At 41.7% G+C, this 19363-nt stretch overlaps 2 protein-coding genes across 2 annotated transcripts; one reads left to right on the top strand and one right to left on the bottom strand.

The window, feature by feature from the left end:
• Positions 1–85: 85 nt before the first annotated feature.
• tgfbrap1 (transforming growth factor, beta receptor associated protein 1) lies at positions 86–8803 on the bottom strand. The gene is made up of 13 exons (XM_033991769.2): positions 8363–8803; positions 6924–7633; positions 6623–6817; positions 6392–6546; positions 6234–6316; positions 5806–5986; positions 5584–5744; positions 5348–5405; positions 5128–5271; positions 4597–4740; positions 4245–4404; positions 3413–3867; positions 86–2336 (listed from the first exon to the last, which is right to left on the bottom strand). The coding sequence occupies exons 2-13, from the start codon at positions 7612–7614 to the stop codon at positions 2148–2150; spliced, it is 2616 nt and encodes an 871-aa protein (XP_033847660.1). The 5' UTR covers positions 7615–7633; positions 8363–8803; the 3' UTR covers positions 86–2147.
• A 4-nt stretch (positions 8804–8807) lies between these two features.
• cul4a (cullin 4A) lies at positions 8808–16062 on the top strand. The gene is made up of 20 exons (XM_055230357.1): positions 8808–9405; positions 9770–9885; positions 9985–10089; positions 10196–10264; positions 10335–10408; positions 10482–10644; positions 10714–10803; positions 10917–10999; positions 11076–11143; positions 11218–11336; positions 11422–11614; positions 11689–11793; positions 11930–12040; positions 12195–12280; positions 12352–12459; positions 12887–13000; positions 13061–13166; positions 13428–13600; positions 13963–14115; positions 15062–16062. The coding sequence occupies exons 1-20, from the start codon at positions 9285–9287 to the stop codon at positions 15155–15157; spliced, it is 2253 nt and encodes a 750-aa protein (XP_055086332.1). The 5' UTR covers positions 8808–9284; the 3' UTR covers positions 15158–16062.
• The last annotated feature ends 3301 nt before the right edge of the window (positions 16063–19363 follow it).

Genomic DNA, 19363 nt, shown 5'->3' with positions numbered 1-19363 from the left:
AAACATATTTCCCTCTAATATAATAATATTTCTTTATACATTTAAAACACATTACAGAAACAGAATGAAACAGGCAAATCTTTTTCCTGTAAAAGGTTTATTTGGAAAATAACCCAATGTCCTTTAAACTTTATGAGATTATAATGAACATTAATGATGATGGTTTAGAGCAGAGACACAACCTTTGGTAAAGGCTCGTTCTGTCTTCAGGTTTAAACTCAGCATTAATGATTCTTTTTGTTAGACTGGAGCTTTTGTTTATCCAGTTTATGTTTCAGCTCCTTCCTGAAGTTTTCCTCAGACGTGTCAGACAAAAGGACAAATGAACGTCCTCTACAGTCACTTTGTCCAGGACAGTGTCTCACGACTGAAGAAAATCTGAAACCAACAACATCTGAGACAAAACCACTGGAACAAAGCACCAGTGGATCAGAGAAGCGTCGAGAGAAGCGTCGAGAGAAACGTCGAGAGAAGCGTCGAGAGAAACGTCGAGAGAAACGTCGAGAGAAACGTCGAGAGAAGCGTCGAGAGAAACGTCGAGAGAAACGTCGAGAGAAGCGTCGAGAGAAGCGTCGAGAGAAACGTCGAGAGAAACGTCGAGAGAAACGTCGAGAGAAACGTCGAGAGAAGCGTCGAGAGAAACGTCGAGAGAAACGTCGAGAGAAGCGTCGAGAGAAGCGTCGAGAGAAACGTCGAGAGAAACGTCGAGAGAAGCGTCGAGAGAAGCGTCGAGAGTCGCAGGTCCAAGAGCATGAACCAGGACGAGGGGCTGTGCACCTCATCACACACGGGGCCTGGAGGAGGCGTCACAGAAGATTACGCCCCCTACTGACACGTCACTACAGCGCCACTGAGGAAGGTCACAGGAAGAAGCTGAAACACGTGAAGCTGAAACACGTGAAGGTGAACGAATGAGTCTGACAAAAAGAATCAGTCTAAATACAGAGTAGATTTGTTTTAGTTAAGTCAGACAAAAGCGTTACAGATAAAACATCACATACAACTGTGCTGTTACACTGAACTCAGAGTCATAGACAGAAGCCGAGGGCGGAGCCTGAAGAGGTCAAAGGTCACGGTTCACTTCCTGTTCAAGGCAAATTCATTGGGTTTAGTTTTTACTGAGACTCATTTAAAATCTGGAGTCAGACGGAGGAAAATGAATAAACTGTGTTAGAAACTATGAAGTAAAGAAAACGATCAGCTCCAAACTCAAGGCCATGGTGCTGTTCGGCTCACTGGTAGAGCAACAACGCATATGCACAATCTGGTCTCTGTCAGTTTAATTAAAGCTGCACCATGTTTCGTTTCTTTTTTTTTTCTGATGGAACATCTCCAAAGAGATGTTACTGCTTTGCCGGAGAAGTTTCACAGTATGGCATTAAACGCATCTATCTCCATGGACACAAACAGGTGAAGTTACTGTTCAGATCTGCGTAGAGGCGAGCCCACTCAAAGTAAAAACACCTGCCATGAAATAAACGGAAGATAGACAAGTTTAATGCATTACTGCGAAATATTCCAGACAAAGCGACTTCCCTGGAGACGAGCTGACGGCAGATGTCCCTTCAGAAAAGTTACGCAGTGCAGCTTTAATGATATAACACGTGTATTGGCTTCGGCCAGTCTGACAGTATAAATAATCTCAGGTTTTTGTTTTGCTTTCATTATTGCACAAACGTCTTTATAGCTCCAAAACATGAAAACGTAAAGCGTTGTCAGGAAATTATGAATTAAAATAGTGTAAATGGAACAAAATACAAGCAGCAAAAAGCACATCCCAGAAAGAACAGAATGATTTTCACATTTTAACTCCAAACATGTGACATAAATGTGTGTTTGATGAGACTGAAACCGTAGATGTGTTTAGTAAGTCCATGCAATAATCGCCCCAGAGTAGAACAAATATGGTGCATTGTGTCATTTTCAACTCGTTTTATCCCACGTTGACCTCTTTTACATAATGAATGGATCACACGTCTATTTTTCAAGGCAAGTAAAACAGCTTTTCTTCTCCCGTCCCCAGTGTGTCCCCAAACTCGTCTCGATTCTTGTAACTTTGCACTCACTTTCTGTGCTTCTTGTTCTGAAAAACGCTCATAATAAGACTTGGGTTTAGTGCTTCTGAAACAATGGCCGAGTTCAAAGTCTCACGTGTGGTTACTGCTGTTAGTTAAATGTTTTTTGGAGGGGGAGTTTTGGATTCGGTCGGCGACACAGTGCGTATGGACAGGCACTCCCCCGGGCAGGCACACCACCTCCGGTTCACTGAACGTATTGTGGCACATAAAACAGCCCTTCTTGTCAGACACAAAGATGGGTTTCTTCCTCTCCTTTAACTGTAAGAAACACAGAAGTGGTTTATGAGTTTGGGTCGATCAATTATGAAGTTTACCACATAATAAAATATTGTACAGATCTGATATTTTCCTTTTGTTGTTCTTGTAACTGTTGTGTTGTTGTTAACGTGCTGCTTTTGTATTTGACCCTACTATCGGTCAGTTACTGGTCTGTTTTGGAGACTGGCTCTGCTGAGGTGAGGCTGCTGTTGTTTTGTTCTTGTTTTGTCGTGGTTTACGGTCGACAGTCGCTCTTCTGTTCAGATTTGATGTGTTTACTTACACCAGAACGTTCGCTACAGTCAGAAGTGGGATAATATAGTGTTCTGGTGTAAGAAAACATGTCAAATTTCTTCTGGTTGTTTATTTTCTGAAGGGCGATTGTAGACTGTAACCCACGACAAAACAAAAGTCAAACAACAGCAGCCTCACCTCAAGAGAGACAGTCTTTAAAACAGACCAGTAAATGACCAAAAGAACCGACATAAACACATAAACTTGTCAGGAGAGGGTCACATACAAAAGCAGAGACATTAACAACAACACAACAGTTACAGGAACAACAAAAAGAAGTCTGAGGTAAACATAAAATATCAGATCATTACAATATAAACAATAAATAAACAGACAAACTGATCTGGGAAAGAGACGACATCACTGAGACTATTATGATGTAACTTATTTTAACCTTTTGTTTTTCTCTTCAGCAATAAGTCATTTATATTTGTGCGTCTCTGAAGAGTGTGAGTACTACTGCCACTAGTAGTAGTAGTAGTAGTAGTTGTAGTAGTAGCAGTCGTAATCATAGCCATAGTAGTCGCCGTCGTGGGTTGTATTGTATTTTCCTTTTTAAATACAACAAAACTGTAGATAGTAACAATAAAATAGCTGGTTCCTGAAGGACATTAAAGTCAGAAATACAAAAGAACCAAACCATTTTGAAAAGATTCTATTTGTTATTTATTTGTGTCGCTGCTGAAAGTGTCAAATGCATTCAGTAACAAACTTATCAGTATGAAGTCCAACCTAAAACTGGATAAATATTTAGATTATTTTTCTGGACACAAAACCCTTACCCTGTCGTGCAGCAGCTGTACGTTCTCCGAGCGTGCGAGTCCCAGTGCGATCTGGGAGGTGCGGCTGGCGTGCATACTGGCCCGCACGGCTCGTCCCAGGAAAGGCCTGAGTAACTGCAGGGACCATCGTTCAGGGAGAATATTCAGGACTCGAACTGCATCAAACACTTCCCCGTGACGGTTCAAAAGGTCCACAGCCGCCATCTCCATCTCCCCACCGCCCCCTGCTGACGCGCCCCGGGACTGTGTGTCTAAATACACCCCTAATAAAAGGTGGAACAGTTTCTGTCTGTAAGCACTGTCCCGGGACTCAGAGGACCATATACAGTAAGCCTCCGCAGACGAGAAATCCTTGAGTTCATGAACCAAAACGTGCAGCGCCTTGTCGTGCTCCTCCAGTTTGCCGTAGAGTATGGCCTGCTCCAACAACAGACTTTCACAGTTTTTTATTTTACCTACAAATACATGAGAAAAAAAGGATCACAGTAAATATGTCTCCTTTTGCAGTTTGAAAAAGATGTGCTCATTTACATTTACAATACATATTTTTAATTTGATTGTATATAATTAGTGTCGGTGCAGTTGGTTTAGTTCAGAATGAGTGAGGATTGTAAAACCTGGAATTCGTCCACTTGTTCTAACCTCTAATGTTACAGTCCAACTCATTTAAAAGGTGGACTGTAACATCAGAGGGTCCACCACAGAGATATTATTGCTGTGCATGGAATATTACAGAGGGAAACACTGCTATATCAGTTGGTTTGTGACTGACATTCACAATGGGCATCAATACAAGACCCTGAGACCTTATTTCTATAGAGATCAGTCTCACCTAAAACATACTGAACACGATAAAGGTTAGACTCTCGCAGCATGGCCTGGAGTCTGTCTCGAGCCTTCAGCAGCTTCCCCTCGTCCACCGGCGTTTCCGATAACAACGCCTGAACTCTCTCCAGGTACAGCACAGCCAGGTGAGTGTGGAATGTTTCCTTCTGCAAATATAAGCACAAGACTGAAGAAAAATAACAGCTACAGCAGGTAGTCTCCTTTTCTCTCCACAGCATGTCCACGTGATTTAAAAATACAACATAATGCCTCAGTTTGCTCCTGCACAGAGCGTTTAAGATGCAACGTGCTGAACTTAGCATAAAATGGTCGTATGTTGGTTCTTGGTGAGTTCTGACCTGAATCTGCCTCTCGAGGACCAGGTGCTCCAGGTAAAGCAGCAGAGCTTCACGATGTTTCGTCAAATACGTCACGACATCATCAGGACTCGGCTCCGGGTGGTTTTTCCTGACAATTCTTTTAGTGAAAACTTGGACACCTGTCTGAAAAGAAGAAAAATAAACATTTCCAATTATAAAGACACATGTCATATTTAATAGAGATGTTTGGTGGACTGAAAGTTGTGCTGGGGCTTAACATGACAAAAAGTGCATCAGTCTTTTCCTCGTATTGATCAATTTTATTTAATATTTTTTTTACCATTTAAAATTTCTTCCTCTCAGCCTGAACACTGCTCCAAATCACATTTTTACAAACAAGTGGCTGTGAACCATTGATTAAAGAGCCCCAAGCTGATCAGTGATGATTGTAGTAAATAGTAATAGTAAAGTGAATAGTTAAGTTGTATAGTATAAATATTTAAAGTGAAATAATGAAGGGCAATAACTATAATTATTTTTATGAGTCTAGTAATGAAGGCAGTAACTTACAGTGGGATTTTTGCGTAAGGCCCAGTCTGTGTACTTCCACACCAGATCCAGATTGGAGCAGGAGCAGAGAAAGTCTATGATGTATTCAAACAGATCAGACCTCGTAGCATCCTCCAAATCTCCATCTGCCACACGGATCCACAGCTAAAAATGGAGGAAGAGAAAAGTGAGCGCGTTTTCATGAAATATGGAATTATTTAGTGGCTTTAGGGAGATATACCTGAAGAGCTGCTGAATCCTGACCGTGGTAATGGTATAGAAGCCCTAGTGCAAAATATCTGAGTGAAAAAGAACAAAAATGACAAGTTTATATTGTTTATGCTTCACTATTCCATTACAGTCCATTCCATGTATGAAATAAAAAGCTTGTTTACATGATGCTCATCAGTGAAGGGTCGATAATAAGTCAACCATTTTATATCAATGTTGATCAAATTTCAAATGTGTGCGACTCACTTGTGGTACTTCTCTAGCCATGGGACACAGTCGGCTAACACGCAGAAGTTTTCAGAGGCGAGCAGATCTAAAAGGCTTTCGTGGTCCTGTTCAGCATAAAGCTTCAGCAGAGCAGTGTCCACGTCCTCTCTGCAGCCGTTGGCCACTTCTGTACTTCGCACCTGAGTCAGAGTTTAACATTAACCATTTACCAAAGATTAACGACAACCAATCAAAACTTACCTCTCCTAAGTAACTGATGAGGAACTTCTTGCACCTCTGGACCTTTTCCTGGTCACCCTGAGCCAAGTGGTTTAGATCAGCGAACTCGTGAAGAGGAGGATGGCAGCGAGTGAAGGAGGAAGAGGAAGGCAGCAGCAGTGGGTAAAGAGAGATGAGCTCCCGAACGTCCAGCTGCCCTTTTCTAAAACAAAAAACAAAACATAAAAACATGAAATACACAGGTTAATAGATAAAGCATAGGCTGATATGTCACTTGAATATGGCGTTAAAAGCACGTTGGAAATGTTATTTGTTAGTGACTTTGCTGGTACACAGTGTAATTGTTTTAAACTGATTAACAGCCTGAGAGATGCACATGACGGACATTTGTGAAAACTATGCATTTGGTTGTGGTATAAAACACCAATAAGAAAAACTGGAGAACTTACCTAAAATGCTCTTTTGCTTCCAGAAATTGAAGCTGGCCAAACTGTATGAAACCTGCCTGCTGAAGGATCCTTTTGTGCAAAATCTGGGAAGAAAAAACATAAACTAATTAAACTCATGTTTAACAGGTAAGTGAGCACATTTACTAATGAAAATGTACCTGAAACTTTTCTTTGGGAATATTCCTTTGTGCTCCTTCTGTGAGAATCAGGGCTTCTTCCACTCTGTGACTGGCCAATAAATCTTGGATTTGTCTCTCGAGGGGCAATGGCACTAATATGTATACTGCTTTAGTGGACGCTAGAATGACTTTTCCTATAAAACACACAGATATTTAGAGTATATTAAATCAAATACTGAAAGTTGCTACAGAGAAGTTGTCACCAAATACCTTCAAAATCCTGGAGAACATGCCCATCCCTGAAAGGCAGAGTTTGTTTGAGCTGTTGGTCAAGCATACTATGGACAGTGATGAAGCTCTCGTCTAAGGCCACAACATAAGGAAAGCAAACCGCAGCCCCCATCACGCTCTCAGACCAGTTCACCGGAGCGCGCTGGGAGACTCCCTCTGCATTCGCAAACATACCTGGAGGTGGCACATAATGTGAACATATAAAATGATTACAAATATTACTAATAATTAAGACAAAGTTCTTGAATCTTCAAAATACAAATTCTTCCTTTTATCTTACCAAGACCGCCTGGTGCCGCCAGCAGAAACTCTTCTCGGCCAATCCTCTTCACTATTGGCTTTCTCTCCTCGCTGTTGTAGGGAAACAGGTCCTGGTTGGCTCCAGTGTTGTAGTTCAGGATCATGTACTGTGTAGTGAGAGCCAGACACAGAAAGTATCCATCGAGAGAGACGGCACAAGGCTGCTCTGGTGTGTTCACCTCCTTCACCAGCTGCACTCGGTCCTCATAAATCATAAAAATCTGCACTGTCCGCCGTTTGGAGGAAAGAATCCCCATCTCCACACAGAATGGATCTCCAGTGACTGGGTTCTCATTAATGCAGAACGTAGTGACGCCTCTGATTTTAGCTCCTCCAGCGCCAGAGGGAGTTTCTAGTGTCAACATGTCAACAAGAAACAGTACTCCATCACAGAGCACTATCAATCGCTCCAAAGCAGACGCAGCCCGCAGCTCAGCAACCGGCTTTTTGAGTCCCAGATATTTGTGAAGCAGCTTTTGAGCCAAGAAACTCAGTTTTCCCTTTGAAGAAGTGACCTCTTCCAGAAGGAAATGGTGGATGAAGCAGTCATTGGTGCCGATGTACAGGTGCTTTCCACAGCACTCAATGCATTCAATGTTGATTCGAGCCTTGTCTCCCATGAGGAGCTCTCGCTCCACAGCGGGGACCAGCTCAAAGGCCTTCACACTCATCTCAACAGCAGCATCGACACTGCAGACAAAACAATCAAGATAATAGAGTTCACATTTTAAAAGTGACTGTCATTTGCTCTTGTTGTAAAGAAGTGGAAATTTTATTTATCATCACTGAAAAAAAACAAAAACATTCTATTAACTATGTAACTGATTATTATTACATGTAATTGACTATTCAAGACTTTTTAGGGTCTTTTTATTGACTCAAAGTTTGTATCTAAATCGTCTTGCCTTTTCTCTTCTTGTGACAGTGACACTGACCTTTAACAACAGGATGTGAAACATGAAAAACTAAATCACTGATCAATTACCTCCAGAGTTGTCCAGAAAACCAGAGACAGTCAGTATGCAAATAAGCAGGCTAACTAGCATGCTAGCTCTAAACCACAACTACACAATCTGTAAATATGGTTTGTGTTTATAAAAGACCTGTATGGGTCTGTAGATGTGTGTAGATCTAGAGTTAGAGTCTAAAGGCAGAGGGCTCAGGGCTCAGGGCTCAGGGCTAACAGAGCAGTCAGCTGTGTGCTCTGAGCTAGCATCTTTAAGCTGCTAATGACACAGTGGAATAACGCAGACACAGCTGTGCTTCAGACTTTACTCCAGTCTGTCCCACACACTGGACTCTGTTTGTCTCCTCTCTGTGCTTGATGTCTCTGTCCATCTCTCTGTCCCTGCTGCTTGTCTTTCCTTTGGTCTTTTCCTCTTGTTTTTGCTCGTTTTTGCTCGTTAGCCGCAAACATACCTCCACTCTCCGAGGAAAGGCTGGGGTCAGACACCGCCAAACCTACTTCACCTCCCGCAGAAAAGGCTCCTCCATGTCCCTGTCCCGGGGTTAGAAGCAGAAGGCCCGGGTAAAGACCGCATTGACAGGACAAAAGTGTGTTTCACTGCTGTGTCCAGAGCCAGCGCCGCCCTGACGCTAACTCCAATGAACCTGTGCTGTGTTTAAAACATCAGACACTCATGAACCTTACACAAACACCGCCACATAAAACCAAGACTGAAGAACAAAAGCTACTAAATTCTAATATAAAATATAAGCATTTCAACATATAATTAACACGGACCATGGGAGACCGTAAAAAGTAGACTAAATACCGAGTTTAAGTAAAGTTACAGAAGAGCGGGATAAATTACAGAGTGTCCATGAACGCGGCTCTCTCACCCATAATGCACCTGTCCCACAGAGCAGCGCAGAAGGGCCATTTTGTTAGCTTAGCCTAGCCATGTCGGGTAAAGAAAGACTCTAGTAACAAGCGTTTATTACACCCGCGCGAACAATGTCACTTTTACAAATTTATCTAAAGTCCAAACAGCCCCAAACCCGACTCTTTATCAGGATGTACTGGCGGGAAAAGGTACGGGCTAGCTCTGGAGGCTATTGCTAAAGTGCTATGAAAACACGCACGGTGTTAGCCAGTGCTAACGTGTTAGCCAGAGCTAACGTGCTGCTGTAGCTATCTGTTTACCTCGCTGTCAGCAGAAGGTTTTCGTGTTAAATAACGTTACGGGGGTTTTTGTTTTATTTGTTTTTAATGAGACACTTTATGCACTGGTCCAATTATAAGTGTATGAAGTTGTGAGTGTGAACAAACGACTAAACAAACTGAACTTAGCAAAACAAATAAAACAACACAGTGTTAAGTCCCAGCGCTAATCTGATAATGGCAGAAGACACTCGACAGGAAAAGAGAGCCAGCTTCTCCAACGGGATGATGCCCCGGACCTCTGTGGGCTCGGCCAAAGCAGGAGCCTCCAAGAAACTAGTCATTAAGAACTTCAAAGGTACAACACCTGTTTTTCATCAGGCCCAAGTGTCAGACAAGTACAGGCTGTTTCTTCTGTTGCTTTGATATTTGAGCATTCTATAATAATGTGTTTATGCCACCTGTGTAATGTCTGTGTAATGTCTGTGTAATGTCTGTGTAATCCCTCAGGTCTGATCCATAGAACTGCCTCTGTTATGTCAGTCCTGGTCTATGGATCATAGTACCACCTCTGTGATGTTCTAGTTCATTATCCAGTTATAAGACTTGTATTAGCTGTTGCTTCTTATTGAATAGTTTACAAAAATATCCTGTTGAAAATAATGGAGTTTTTGTATCATGTAAAACTTTGCACTACAATATATTTTTCTTTCTGTTATTAGATCGGCCCAAACTAGCAGAGAATTACACAGAAGACACATGGCTGAAACTACGAGAAGCAGTGAATGCGATTCAAAACAGCACTTCAATCAAGTACAATCTGGAGGAGCTCTATCAGGTATGTCATTATAAAAATGATATGTATGTATTGAATTATTTCACAGTGATTATGACATCTTGATATAACATGTCTCTGTTTCTCTTTTTTTGTCTATAGGCAGTGGAAAACCTGTGTTCCTACAAAGTGTCTCCAACTCTGTACAAACAGCTGCGGCAGGTCTGCGAGGACCATGTTCAGGCTCAGATCCACCAGTTCAGGGAATATCCTTTTTTATAATAATTTGAGCTGAAAGTCTGATTAAATTACAGAAGTACAATATAAAGTATTGAAATTTAAGAAGTTAATGTGTCTTAACAATGAGCTCACAGAGTCTTTAGACAACCTGTCCTTCCTGAAGCGAATGAATCGCTGCTGGCAGGACCACTGCAGACAAACAGTAAGGTTTAGTATTTCGGACACATCAGGTTTGATCACCTGAGGCCCTAATGGTATATTTCTACCCATAGATAATGATCCGGAGTATTTTTCTGTTTCTTGATCGAACCTATGTTCTCCAGAATTCTCTGCTTCCTTCAATTTGGTAATAACCTTTCTCTTATTATTCCTTGCTCGCTTTCATCCCTTCTTTGAAGTGTTGTCTTTTTTTGTTCCAGGGACACTGGTCTAGAGCTGTTCCGCACACACATTGTGAGCGATACGGCCGTTCAGAAACGTACTGTAGATGGTATTTTGGAGCAAATTGAGCTTGAGCGAAATGGAGAGACAGTAGATCGCAGTCTCCTGAGGAGTCTGCTGGGCATGCTCTCTGACCTGCAGGTAAGTGTTAGTAATGGGTAGTACTAAATAATGTATCATGAACCTGTGTTTAAAGCCTTTGTCTCTCAGGTTTATAAGGAAGCCTTTGAGGAGAAGTTTTTGTCTGAGACCAACCGTCTGTATGCAGCAGAGGGACAGCGGCTGATGCAGGAAAGAGATGTGAGTTAAATCTGGATTTTCTCACTCTTAAAAGTTACAGATCAAAAGCAGCAACATTTGTTCCACTCAGAGGTTTATGTAATTAAATGTACTATATTTTATTATATGTCCAGGTGCCTGAGTATTTGCACCACGTGGCTCGACGACTTGAAGAAGAGAATGATCGTATCGTGAGCTACCTCGATCAAAGCACCCAGTAAGTCCTTGTTCTAGATGAATTCTGAACTTCAAATCAAAGTCAAATACCTAATGCATCTAAAAACACTCTGCAGAAAACCACTCATTAGCTGTGTTGAAAAACAACTACTAGGAGAACATCTGACCGCAATACTTCACAAAGGTGAGACTTTTTCCACAAAGAATACATGCTGGAAGCTCCAACGTCTATGTTATTTCTGAATTTGTGTTTTTCAGGTTTGAGCACATTGTTGGATGAAAATCGGGTCACTGAGTTGGCTCTTTTGTATCAGCTCTTCAGTAAAGTCAAAGGAGGACTTCTTACGTTGCTGCAGTTTTGGCGAGAATACATTAAGGTAACATTAAAGTGAATACATCATTAAAGCATAATTAAAATATTGTGAATATTAAAAATACATTTATCTTTTTTCTCTTCTTTAGTCTTTTGGCAGTGAAATTGTATGTACACCAGAGAAAGACAAGGACATGGTGCAGGAGCTGCTGGACTTTAAAGACAAAATGGACAATGTGGCTCACAATTGTTTTGCTCGAAACGAGGGTTTCATCAATTCAATGAAGGAAGCCTTTGAAACTTTTATTAACAAAAGGCCCAACAAACCTGCTGAGCTCATCGGTCAGACATTATCCTGTGTTTTGTTTTGTTTTTTTCTTTGAAGCATTATTTGATTTACTGGTGTCTTTTTTCAGCTAAATATGTAGACTCAAAGCTAAGAGCAGGAAACAAGGAGGCAACAGAAGAGGAACTGGAGCGAATTCTGGACAAGATCATGATAATCTTTCGCTTCATTCATGGTTAGTTACACACTCCTCAGACTGAATTTTGCTAAAATGTGTGAAATGAAGCATCAAAGGCAAATTTCCTTGTTTGTTTAGTGTTACTACTCATTGTTATAACTGTGTCATGAGCTCATTGTCTTTTGACCTACAGGAAAGGATGTGTTTGAGGCTTTTTACAAGAAAGACCTTGCAAAGCGACTGCTGGTTGGCAAAAGTGCGTCTGTAGATGCAGAGAAGTCCATGCTGTCCAAGCTTAAACATGGTAAATATTATTGCAGACAACTCTAATTGTATATTTGGTTTGATTAATTATAGGTTTGTGAAATGGAAATATAACATTTATATTTCAATGTGTTGCTTGTTGAAACTGTTTAGAATTTATATCAAAGGTAAAGTGTTTTTTTTGTTGTTACCAGAGTGTGGAGCAGCTTTTACAAGTAAATTAGAGGGAATGTTTAAAGACATGGAGCTGTCCAAAGACATAATGATTCAATTCAAACAGGTAATTACCAACTTAACCACAAATCCAATAATAATGTAAGTGAAGTACATAAAGTGTTCTGTGTTTTACAGTATATACAGAACCAGAGTGAGCCCAGCAACATAGAGCTGACTGTGAACATCCTCACTATGGGCTACTGGCCGTCATACACCCCCATGGACGTGCACCTGCCCACGGAGGTACTGTTCATGGAGAAGTGGGACAAAGATGTTAAGGCTGAACTGTCAGGTTTAGTGCAGACGAACATGTTAAAGTCTTTATAAACGTCACTGTGCAAACTTTACTTTTCATATCAGATAAACACTTACACTGTGGACCTTTAAATAACCATGAAGTTTTCTGGCAGAGGGTCCACTGTCTGCTGGTCTCTATGGGGATATCACTGCTTTGTCTTAAATGTTCCACACTAAAGCATTAATATGTTCAGGTTACAGATGAATTCACTCCCAGTTAAATGAAGGCAGACACTGTGTAGGCAAAACAATAACATTTCCATGGAGACGAGCAAAGTTACACAGTGCACCTTTAACAGAATATTATCTGTAGAAAATGTACCTTATGTAACTATAGAATGGACTATAAATGTGTGCATGTTTTTACCTGCAGATGGTGAAACTCCAGGAGGTGTTTAAGCTCTTTTATCTGGGCAAACACAGTGGGAGGAAACTGCAGTGGCAGCCCACACTGGGCCACGCTGTGCTCAAGGCAGAGTTTAAAGAGGTAATCACAGCACAGCGTTGTGTCATGATCATGATTTAACATGTTTATTTTAAACTTTAGGGGAAGAAGGAGGTCCAGGTGTCTCTGTTCCAAACGCTGGTGCTGCTGATGTTCAACGAGGGAGAAGAATTCAGTATCGAGGAAATACGCACAGCCACTGGCATCGGTCAGAGTTTTATTATATCGTTTATGTAATGTGTTATAGGACTGGGCAATAAAAGGGAATCCTCATGATCTCAGTTTTTGATTTGATTTATTTTTTTTCTTTTCACAAATAAAATAGAGATGTCTTTCAGTGTTGATTTCATGCTCATAAACAATACAAACCTTTGATCACACGCCTGACTGTGGATTAGATTAACGAGCTCTACTGTGTAATTTGAAATGTATTGGTCCGATATGATCTTAAATATGCGTCTTGTTTCAGAGGAGGGCGAGCTCAGGCGCACGCTGCAGTCTTTGGCCTGTGGAAAAGCTCGAGTCCTCAACAAAATGCCTCGAGGGAAAGACGTGGAGGATGGAGATCGATTCAACTTCAACAATGATTTTAAACATAAACTCTTCCGTATCAAAATCAACCAGATTCAGATGAAAGAAACGGTACGACGAGCCTCTAGTGCAGGACTGTGACGTTTATACACACTGAGACTTAGTTTGCTGCTTTGTTTGTCAGTCCTCTGTGTTAGGTGTTATTTTCTTTTTTATTCATAAGCCACAGTTTGTTTAGACTCAAATGGACCATGTCTATCTCTGATTGATTAAACCGCCTGTCAATCATTTGAAATCAGGGAGAGAGGATATGGTTCTTTCTTATTTGTAACTTGCCTTGCGTTGTAAAAGGATGTGGTTTTTGGCTGCATTTTAGACCCAGAGGTTGACAATCTGATGTTTTGTCAAGTTAAATTTAACACTGATTTAATTTTAAAGAGTAATAATGTGTTTTTTCTGTGCGTGGTCTTCAGGTGGAGGAGCAGGTGAGCACCACAGAGCGCGTGTTCCAGGACAGACAGTATCAGATCGATGCAGCTGTGGTTCGTATCATGAAGATGAGAAAAACACTGAGCCACAACCTCCTCGTCTCTGAGCTCTACAACCAGCTCAAGTTTCCCGTCAAGGTAACGTAGACTTAGACAAACACATGAACACATTTAAACCTCATGACGCTTTCTCTCCGCTCATTACATCCTGTGGTCATGTAGAGTTGATGCAGGACCAAAGATTGTCATTGTAATATTACAAAATAAAGCGCTGAGCCTGTTATTCCGGCCCGGCCTGAGAGTGACATCATCCAAACAGTAGATGTAATTACAGTTGGATATTTAATAAGGTTATTTCTCCTTCTCTCAGCCAAACCCAGACACATGAAAAATGCATCTCTGAACAGTGTGTGTAGTACAGGCCTTTTGCATCATTTACAAATTAAAAAAGTGAAAGTATTTAAGGGTTTTCTCACAGTGTCATTAATGATATGACAAGAATCACAAGGTTCACTTCCCTGACTCGATGTGGTCGTTCTTGGTTTGAGTTTGTGCGGTTTTCCAGGAGTCGATTGGTCTGATCCATAGAAAAAGAAAATATTTAAATCTGTCTCCTGGACAAAAGTTGTAGAGTGAAGACGTTTGGCTTTGGTTTGGTTCTGGTCAGATTCCTGCTGGACACTGCCTTATATCTGTCTGAAGGGGGCGCTAACGACACTGAAACTAACACACCTGTTTGTTTAGTTTCTGTTAGCTCCATAGACCTAGCTTAAGTGTGAAGTGTGTCACATTTAGCATAGTCGTTCAGGGCCTTATTGGACGCTCTCACACACATTAGCATTCTGGATATTGTGTTTTGATTTAGGTCTGAGGACAGAGTCATAAACAGGAGATACATGACGTCTAAAACACACACTGATGTTCAAAGATGGATTGTCTTTCCAAACAAAAATGGCCTCTTTTAACTCCTGTCTCAAACCATTTCTTTCCTTTCCCAAAGATATTAGCATTTCCTCTTCAAATATTCTCATCATTAAATGTATCAGAGCAGCTGATTGTAAATGACACTTTCTCCGTTGAACAGCCGGGGGACCTGAAGAAGAGGATCGAGTCTCTCATCGACAGAGATTACATGGAGCGAGACAAAGAGACTCCAAACCAGTACCACTACGTTGCCTGATGGAGCTTCACCATTAATGTTCAATCACAGCAAGTAGCCTCCAAAAAAACACCACAGCCCTTCAGCCATCGAACAGAAGACGACACCAGGACGAGCTCCGCACTGTCCCACCGCGAGCTAAAGCTGCACTGTGTCACTTTTCAGGTGGAGATGTTGATGCTTAGGATGTTTCACAGTATGGCATTATTCAGTTACAGCTGTTATTGCTCAAAAATACATAAAAAAACACACACTACTCCTCTGACTGTGAGGAAAGTCGCCTCTCCACAGATCTAACTTTTTGACTCTGTGGAGATGTAAAAGTTTAACGCCATAGTGTGGAACATTCCAAACAAAGCAGTCACATCTTCATGGAGTTTTGCAGGTTACAGACTTTGTGGCAGACTCTTCCTGAAATGTTCCACAGTGCAGCTTTAGCGTCAGGCGGGTCAGAGTCAGACACTGCTGCTTGGAAACGGTCTACGCTGCTGGTAATGGTCGCTCCACAAAGACTTTCTGCTAATGCAAAGTTTAATTAAAATAGCACTTTTCCTGTTTTTTCTTATTTCCTCTGTATTAGATTTTTCTTTATCATGTCCAGATAATCAAGAGTTTTCTACTAAAGTTGGTTTGTCTTTAGCTACACATTTAGTTTAATTTATGTTCAAGACTTTCTGTTCTGGATGACTGCATAAACTGCTGAGTTTTGAGTCGCTTGTTTGGAGTTGTTAGGGACAAAACAAAAATGAAACGAGGGTTAGATGTTTTATGTCTGAAAATATTCAACATTTTATTCAGGTAAGCCACTTCTTCTTTGGATTTCTTTATTGTTTTTGACCAAAATGTTCAGTGTCACCACCCGGCGTTTTCTATAAGAGATTGTATGGAGTGAGAAAAGTAAAGCTGAATAAATATTTAATAATACAGCTGTTTGTAGGTCGTGTCATTCACAGGGTTTTGGAGAGGAAGAAGGTAAACGGAAGCAGAGAGTTCAGCCTGGGCTTTCTGGATGTGTGGTTGTGGTCACTTTTTATTTATGCTCAACTATCAAGGCTTTATCTTGTTTTTTACCTCCAGTTTGATTCAGTTTTGTTGCTCTGAAGATAGTCCAAATCCCTGATGGCCTTGAACACAGCATTAGTAAACTTACTGAGAGGTTTGTTCCAATTTCGGCTTAAATTGAGCCGCTAAAACTGAAAATTGTTTTATATTTAACTATAAAATGTCTAAAAAGGAGACAGGATTCCAAAAGTTCTTGAGTTGGAGGCAGATGGGAGCAGCAGGCAGGTGTTTTTGAAGGAAAAAGAGTTTGTTCCTCAGCCAAAACAGAAAACTGAAGAATAAAAGCAAATGTGGATGCATCTAGAACAATCTAACTGCTGTGTGAATTAAAACGTGACTTCATTAATGTGCTTGTATTTCCTGGTGTTAAATTGCAGCTGCAGAATGTCTCGAGGTGTTGATAGAACTCGGGGCTGACGCTGTGGAGCGGCTCTGCGTTCCTTCGAGGGTTTTGCACTGCCTCGTGAACGCAGGAGAAGGTCAGCTGACTCCACCACACACGGGCGGAGGAGGGGGCTCTAGAGGGGGCCGTGTCGGAGCGAGGAGGAGGGGGCTGTGTCGGAGTGAGGAGGAGGGGGCCGTGTCAGAGCGAGGAGGGGGCTCTGTCGGAGCGAGGAGGAGGGGGCTCTAGAGGGGGCTGTGTTGGAGCGAGGAGGAGGGGGCCGTGTCGGAGCGAGGAGGAGGGGGCTGTAGAGGGGGCTGTGTCAGAGCGAGGAGGAGGGGGCTCTAGAGGGGGCTGTGTTGGAGCGAGGAGGAGGGGGCCGTGTCGGAGCGAGGAGGAGGGGGCTGTAGAGGGGGCCGTGTCAGAGCGAGGAGGAGGGGGCTCTGGAGGGGGCCGTGTCGGAGCGAGGAGGGGGCTCTGGAGGGGGCCGTGTCAGAGCGAGGAGGAGGGGGCTCTGGAGGGGGCTGTGTTGGAGCGAGGAGGAGGGGGCTCTGGAGGGGGCCGTGTCGGAGCGAGGAGGAGGGGGCCGTGTCAGAGCGAGGAGGAGGGGGCCGTGTCAGAGCGAGGAGGAGGGGGCCGTGTCGGAGCGAGGAGGAGGGGGCCGTGTCGGAGCGAGGAGGGGGCTGTCACGTGGGGCGGAGCCTTCCATCGTTCCACACACAGACTCTTTTACTTTCTCGTTGATGTTCTCCTGTAGTTGCGTCTGAGCTTCTTGGAGTAAATGACTTGAATCACTCGCTGCTAATCCAATAAAAAAAATGTCTCTTCCTCTTATTTATCCTCACTTCTCTTTAAAGATTCACTGTGTAACTTTCTTGCTGTTGGATCCACCTGCTCGTCTCCGTGGATGTGATGATTCCCCTTGGCGTAGAACGGCGGATTCTCCTCTCCACAGATCTGTCGTGCACTTTGACACTTCCTTGTCGTCCTGGAGATGAATAAGTTTGACACTGCACTGTGGAACATTCCAGGCAAAGCAATAACGTTACCATAGAGACAAGAAAGTGACTGATCTTCCACTAGAACAGTTAAAAGTCTGTGTTTGGCCTTGTTAAACTCAAGTGTTCTCTTTTCTTCCTCATATTTATCCACTTGTCGGTCTAAATATCGTAATTTTGTGGTTGATATCAGCGTCTCATCTGCCACAAAAGAAAAGTCACACAGAACACGTCCCTGAAAAGAAACTCACACTTGTGTTCGAGGAAATCCACGGGTCTATTAGCGCCTTGTTGACAACTCACAGCTCTCGGCTTAATGAACTTTATAAAAAACTCACAGCTCTTTTATTGAAGTTAATAACAGGAGAATAAACAAACTATTTAAACGGGTCATGGTCTTATCCACAGTTAGGCCTGTTTTTTTTACTCTGTGACAATATAAAGCAAATGTTAGTTCACAGAAGAAAAGACAAAAAGTAAATATTGTGAGTTTAAAAAGGTTAAAATAGGAGTTTGTTGTACAGTTCACATTATTACACTTAAATGCATGTGTTCTGTTCTGAGCTTTGACTCTGGTAACATTTGTTTTTCCTCGGGACATTTGCCTCGACGCTGCTGTAAACTTCTTCTTTCTCAGGCTTCTGTTCACTTCAGACGAGCAGCTTCAGCCAAATGTGTTGAGAAAGTTTCATTACTTTGTCCTGAAAAACCTCTTTACTTTTATCATGGTGTCGCTGACGGGACAGTTTATCTGAGTCTGATCACATTTCAACATCACATAAATATGATCAGTGACCTACATCTGCTCAGTAAACACAGTGAAGGTTTAAGTAAAAGTACAGAGACAGAGGTAAGTTACTCAAGTAAAAGTATTTAAATATTTGTTTCTTCTAAATTTTGTGTATTTATTTTTGTTTTGCTCAAAGCTGAAGTTTGAGCTCGAAACTTTAGACAAGATGTTTCCATGAACATGATAAAAATAAACTCTTAAAGTTGGAAATTTTTTTACTTTGAGTCCAGTTTAAAATGTAGTGGGGTAGAAAGTACAAATACTGCTCCCAGAAGTACTGAAGAAGTAAAGTATCCACCATCAAATTTAAAGTAAAGTACCTGAAATCCTTAAGTAGAACTACAGTATTTTACTACTTCCACCACTAAGTACTTTGTTAACTTGTTAATTAACTTTGTATTTGTTAGTTATTCAAGTTACAAATATCACATATGTATTTGCCTAGATGTAAAAATATGTGTGTGTAACTGTATCTCCTGATAAAATGACATTTTAAGACCATCACACGTTTTAATTTACCTGTCGAGGGCCACATAAAATGATGTGGAGGACCGCATTTGGCCCGCGGGCCTTGAGTTTGACACGTGTTATAGAACATTTATTTGTTTAAATGGACAATAATGAGTTTAATGTGTTTATTTTTGACTAGTGTGAGTTTATTCAGAGCAGAAAGGACGAACTGGAGTATTTCAGCTCTGAGCACAGACCCTAGAGTTTTATCTCTGTCCTCACTTCAGATGTGCAGTTTTCTGCCTCTGACTCTAAAGAGGTTGTATTTTTCTGTCTTTGTGCAGTGTCCACACGATAGATTGTTTTATTCTACCCCTGTGCAGATTTAATAGTTTGTTTTATTCTGTGCAGACTTAATAGTTTGTTTTTTGTGTGCAGATTTAATAGTTTGTTTTCTGTGTGCACTGTGCTCTCTCCAGAGGAGCTGCAGAGGGGGCGGAGTCACGTGACAGCTGCTCCTCTGTGGAGCTGCTGGTCACATGATT

Source organism: Periophthalmus magnuspinnatus, chromosome 3 (genome assembly GCF_009829125.3).
Source record: "Periophthalmus magnuspinnatus isolate fPerMag1 chromosome 3, fPerMag1.2.pri, whole genome shotgun sequence".
Classification (NCBI taxonomy): Eukaryota; Metazoa; Chordata; class Actinopteri; order Gobiiformes; family Gobiidae; genus Periophthalmus; species Periophthalmus magnuspinnatus.
Note: the sequence above shows the minus strand (reverse complement) of the source record. Positions and strands in the feature narration are given on the sequence as shown.

Excerpts from the sequence above, each read along its gene's own strand:
- tgfbrap1 (XM_033991769.2), bottom strand. The coding sequence starts at position 7,614 with ATGAGTGTGAAGGCCTTTGAGCTGGTCCCCGCTGTGGAGCGAGAGCTC. Across the intron at positions 6,547-6,622 it reads TGTTCTCCAGGATTTTGAAG|GAAAAGTCATTCTAGCGTCC; the intron begins GTATTTGGTGAC and ends TGTGTTTTATAG. Across the intron at positions 2,337-3,412 it reads TACAGCTGCTGCACGACAGG|TTAAAGGAGAGGAAGAAACC; the intron begins GTAAGGGTTTTG and ends TGTTTCTTACAG.
- cul4a (XM_055230357.1), top strand. The coding sequence starts at position 9,285 with ATGGCAGAAGACACTCGACAGGAAAAGAGAGCCAGCTTCTCCAACGGG. Across the intron at positions 11,337-11,421 it reads TTTGGCGAGAATACATTAAG|TCTTTTGGCAGTGAAATTGT; the intron begins GTAACATTAAAG and ends TCTCTTCTTTAG. Across the intron at positions 11,615-11,688 it reads CAAACCTGCTGAGCTCATCG|CTAAATATGTAGACTCAAAG; the intron begins GTCAGACATTAT and ends GTCTTTTTTCAG.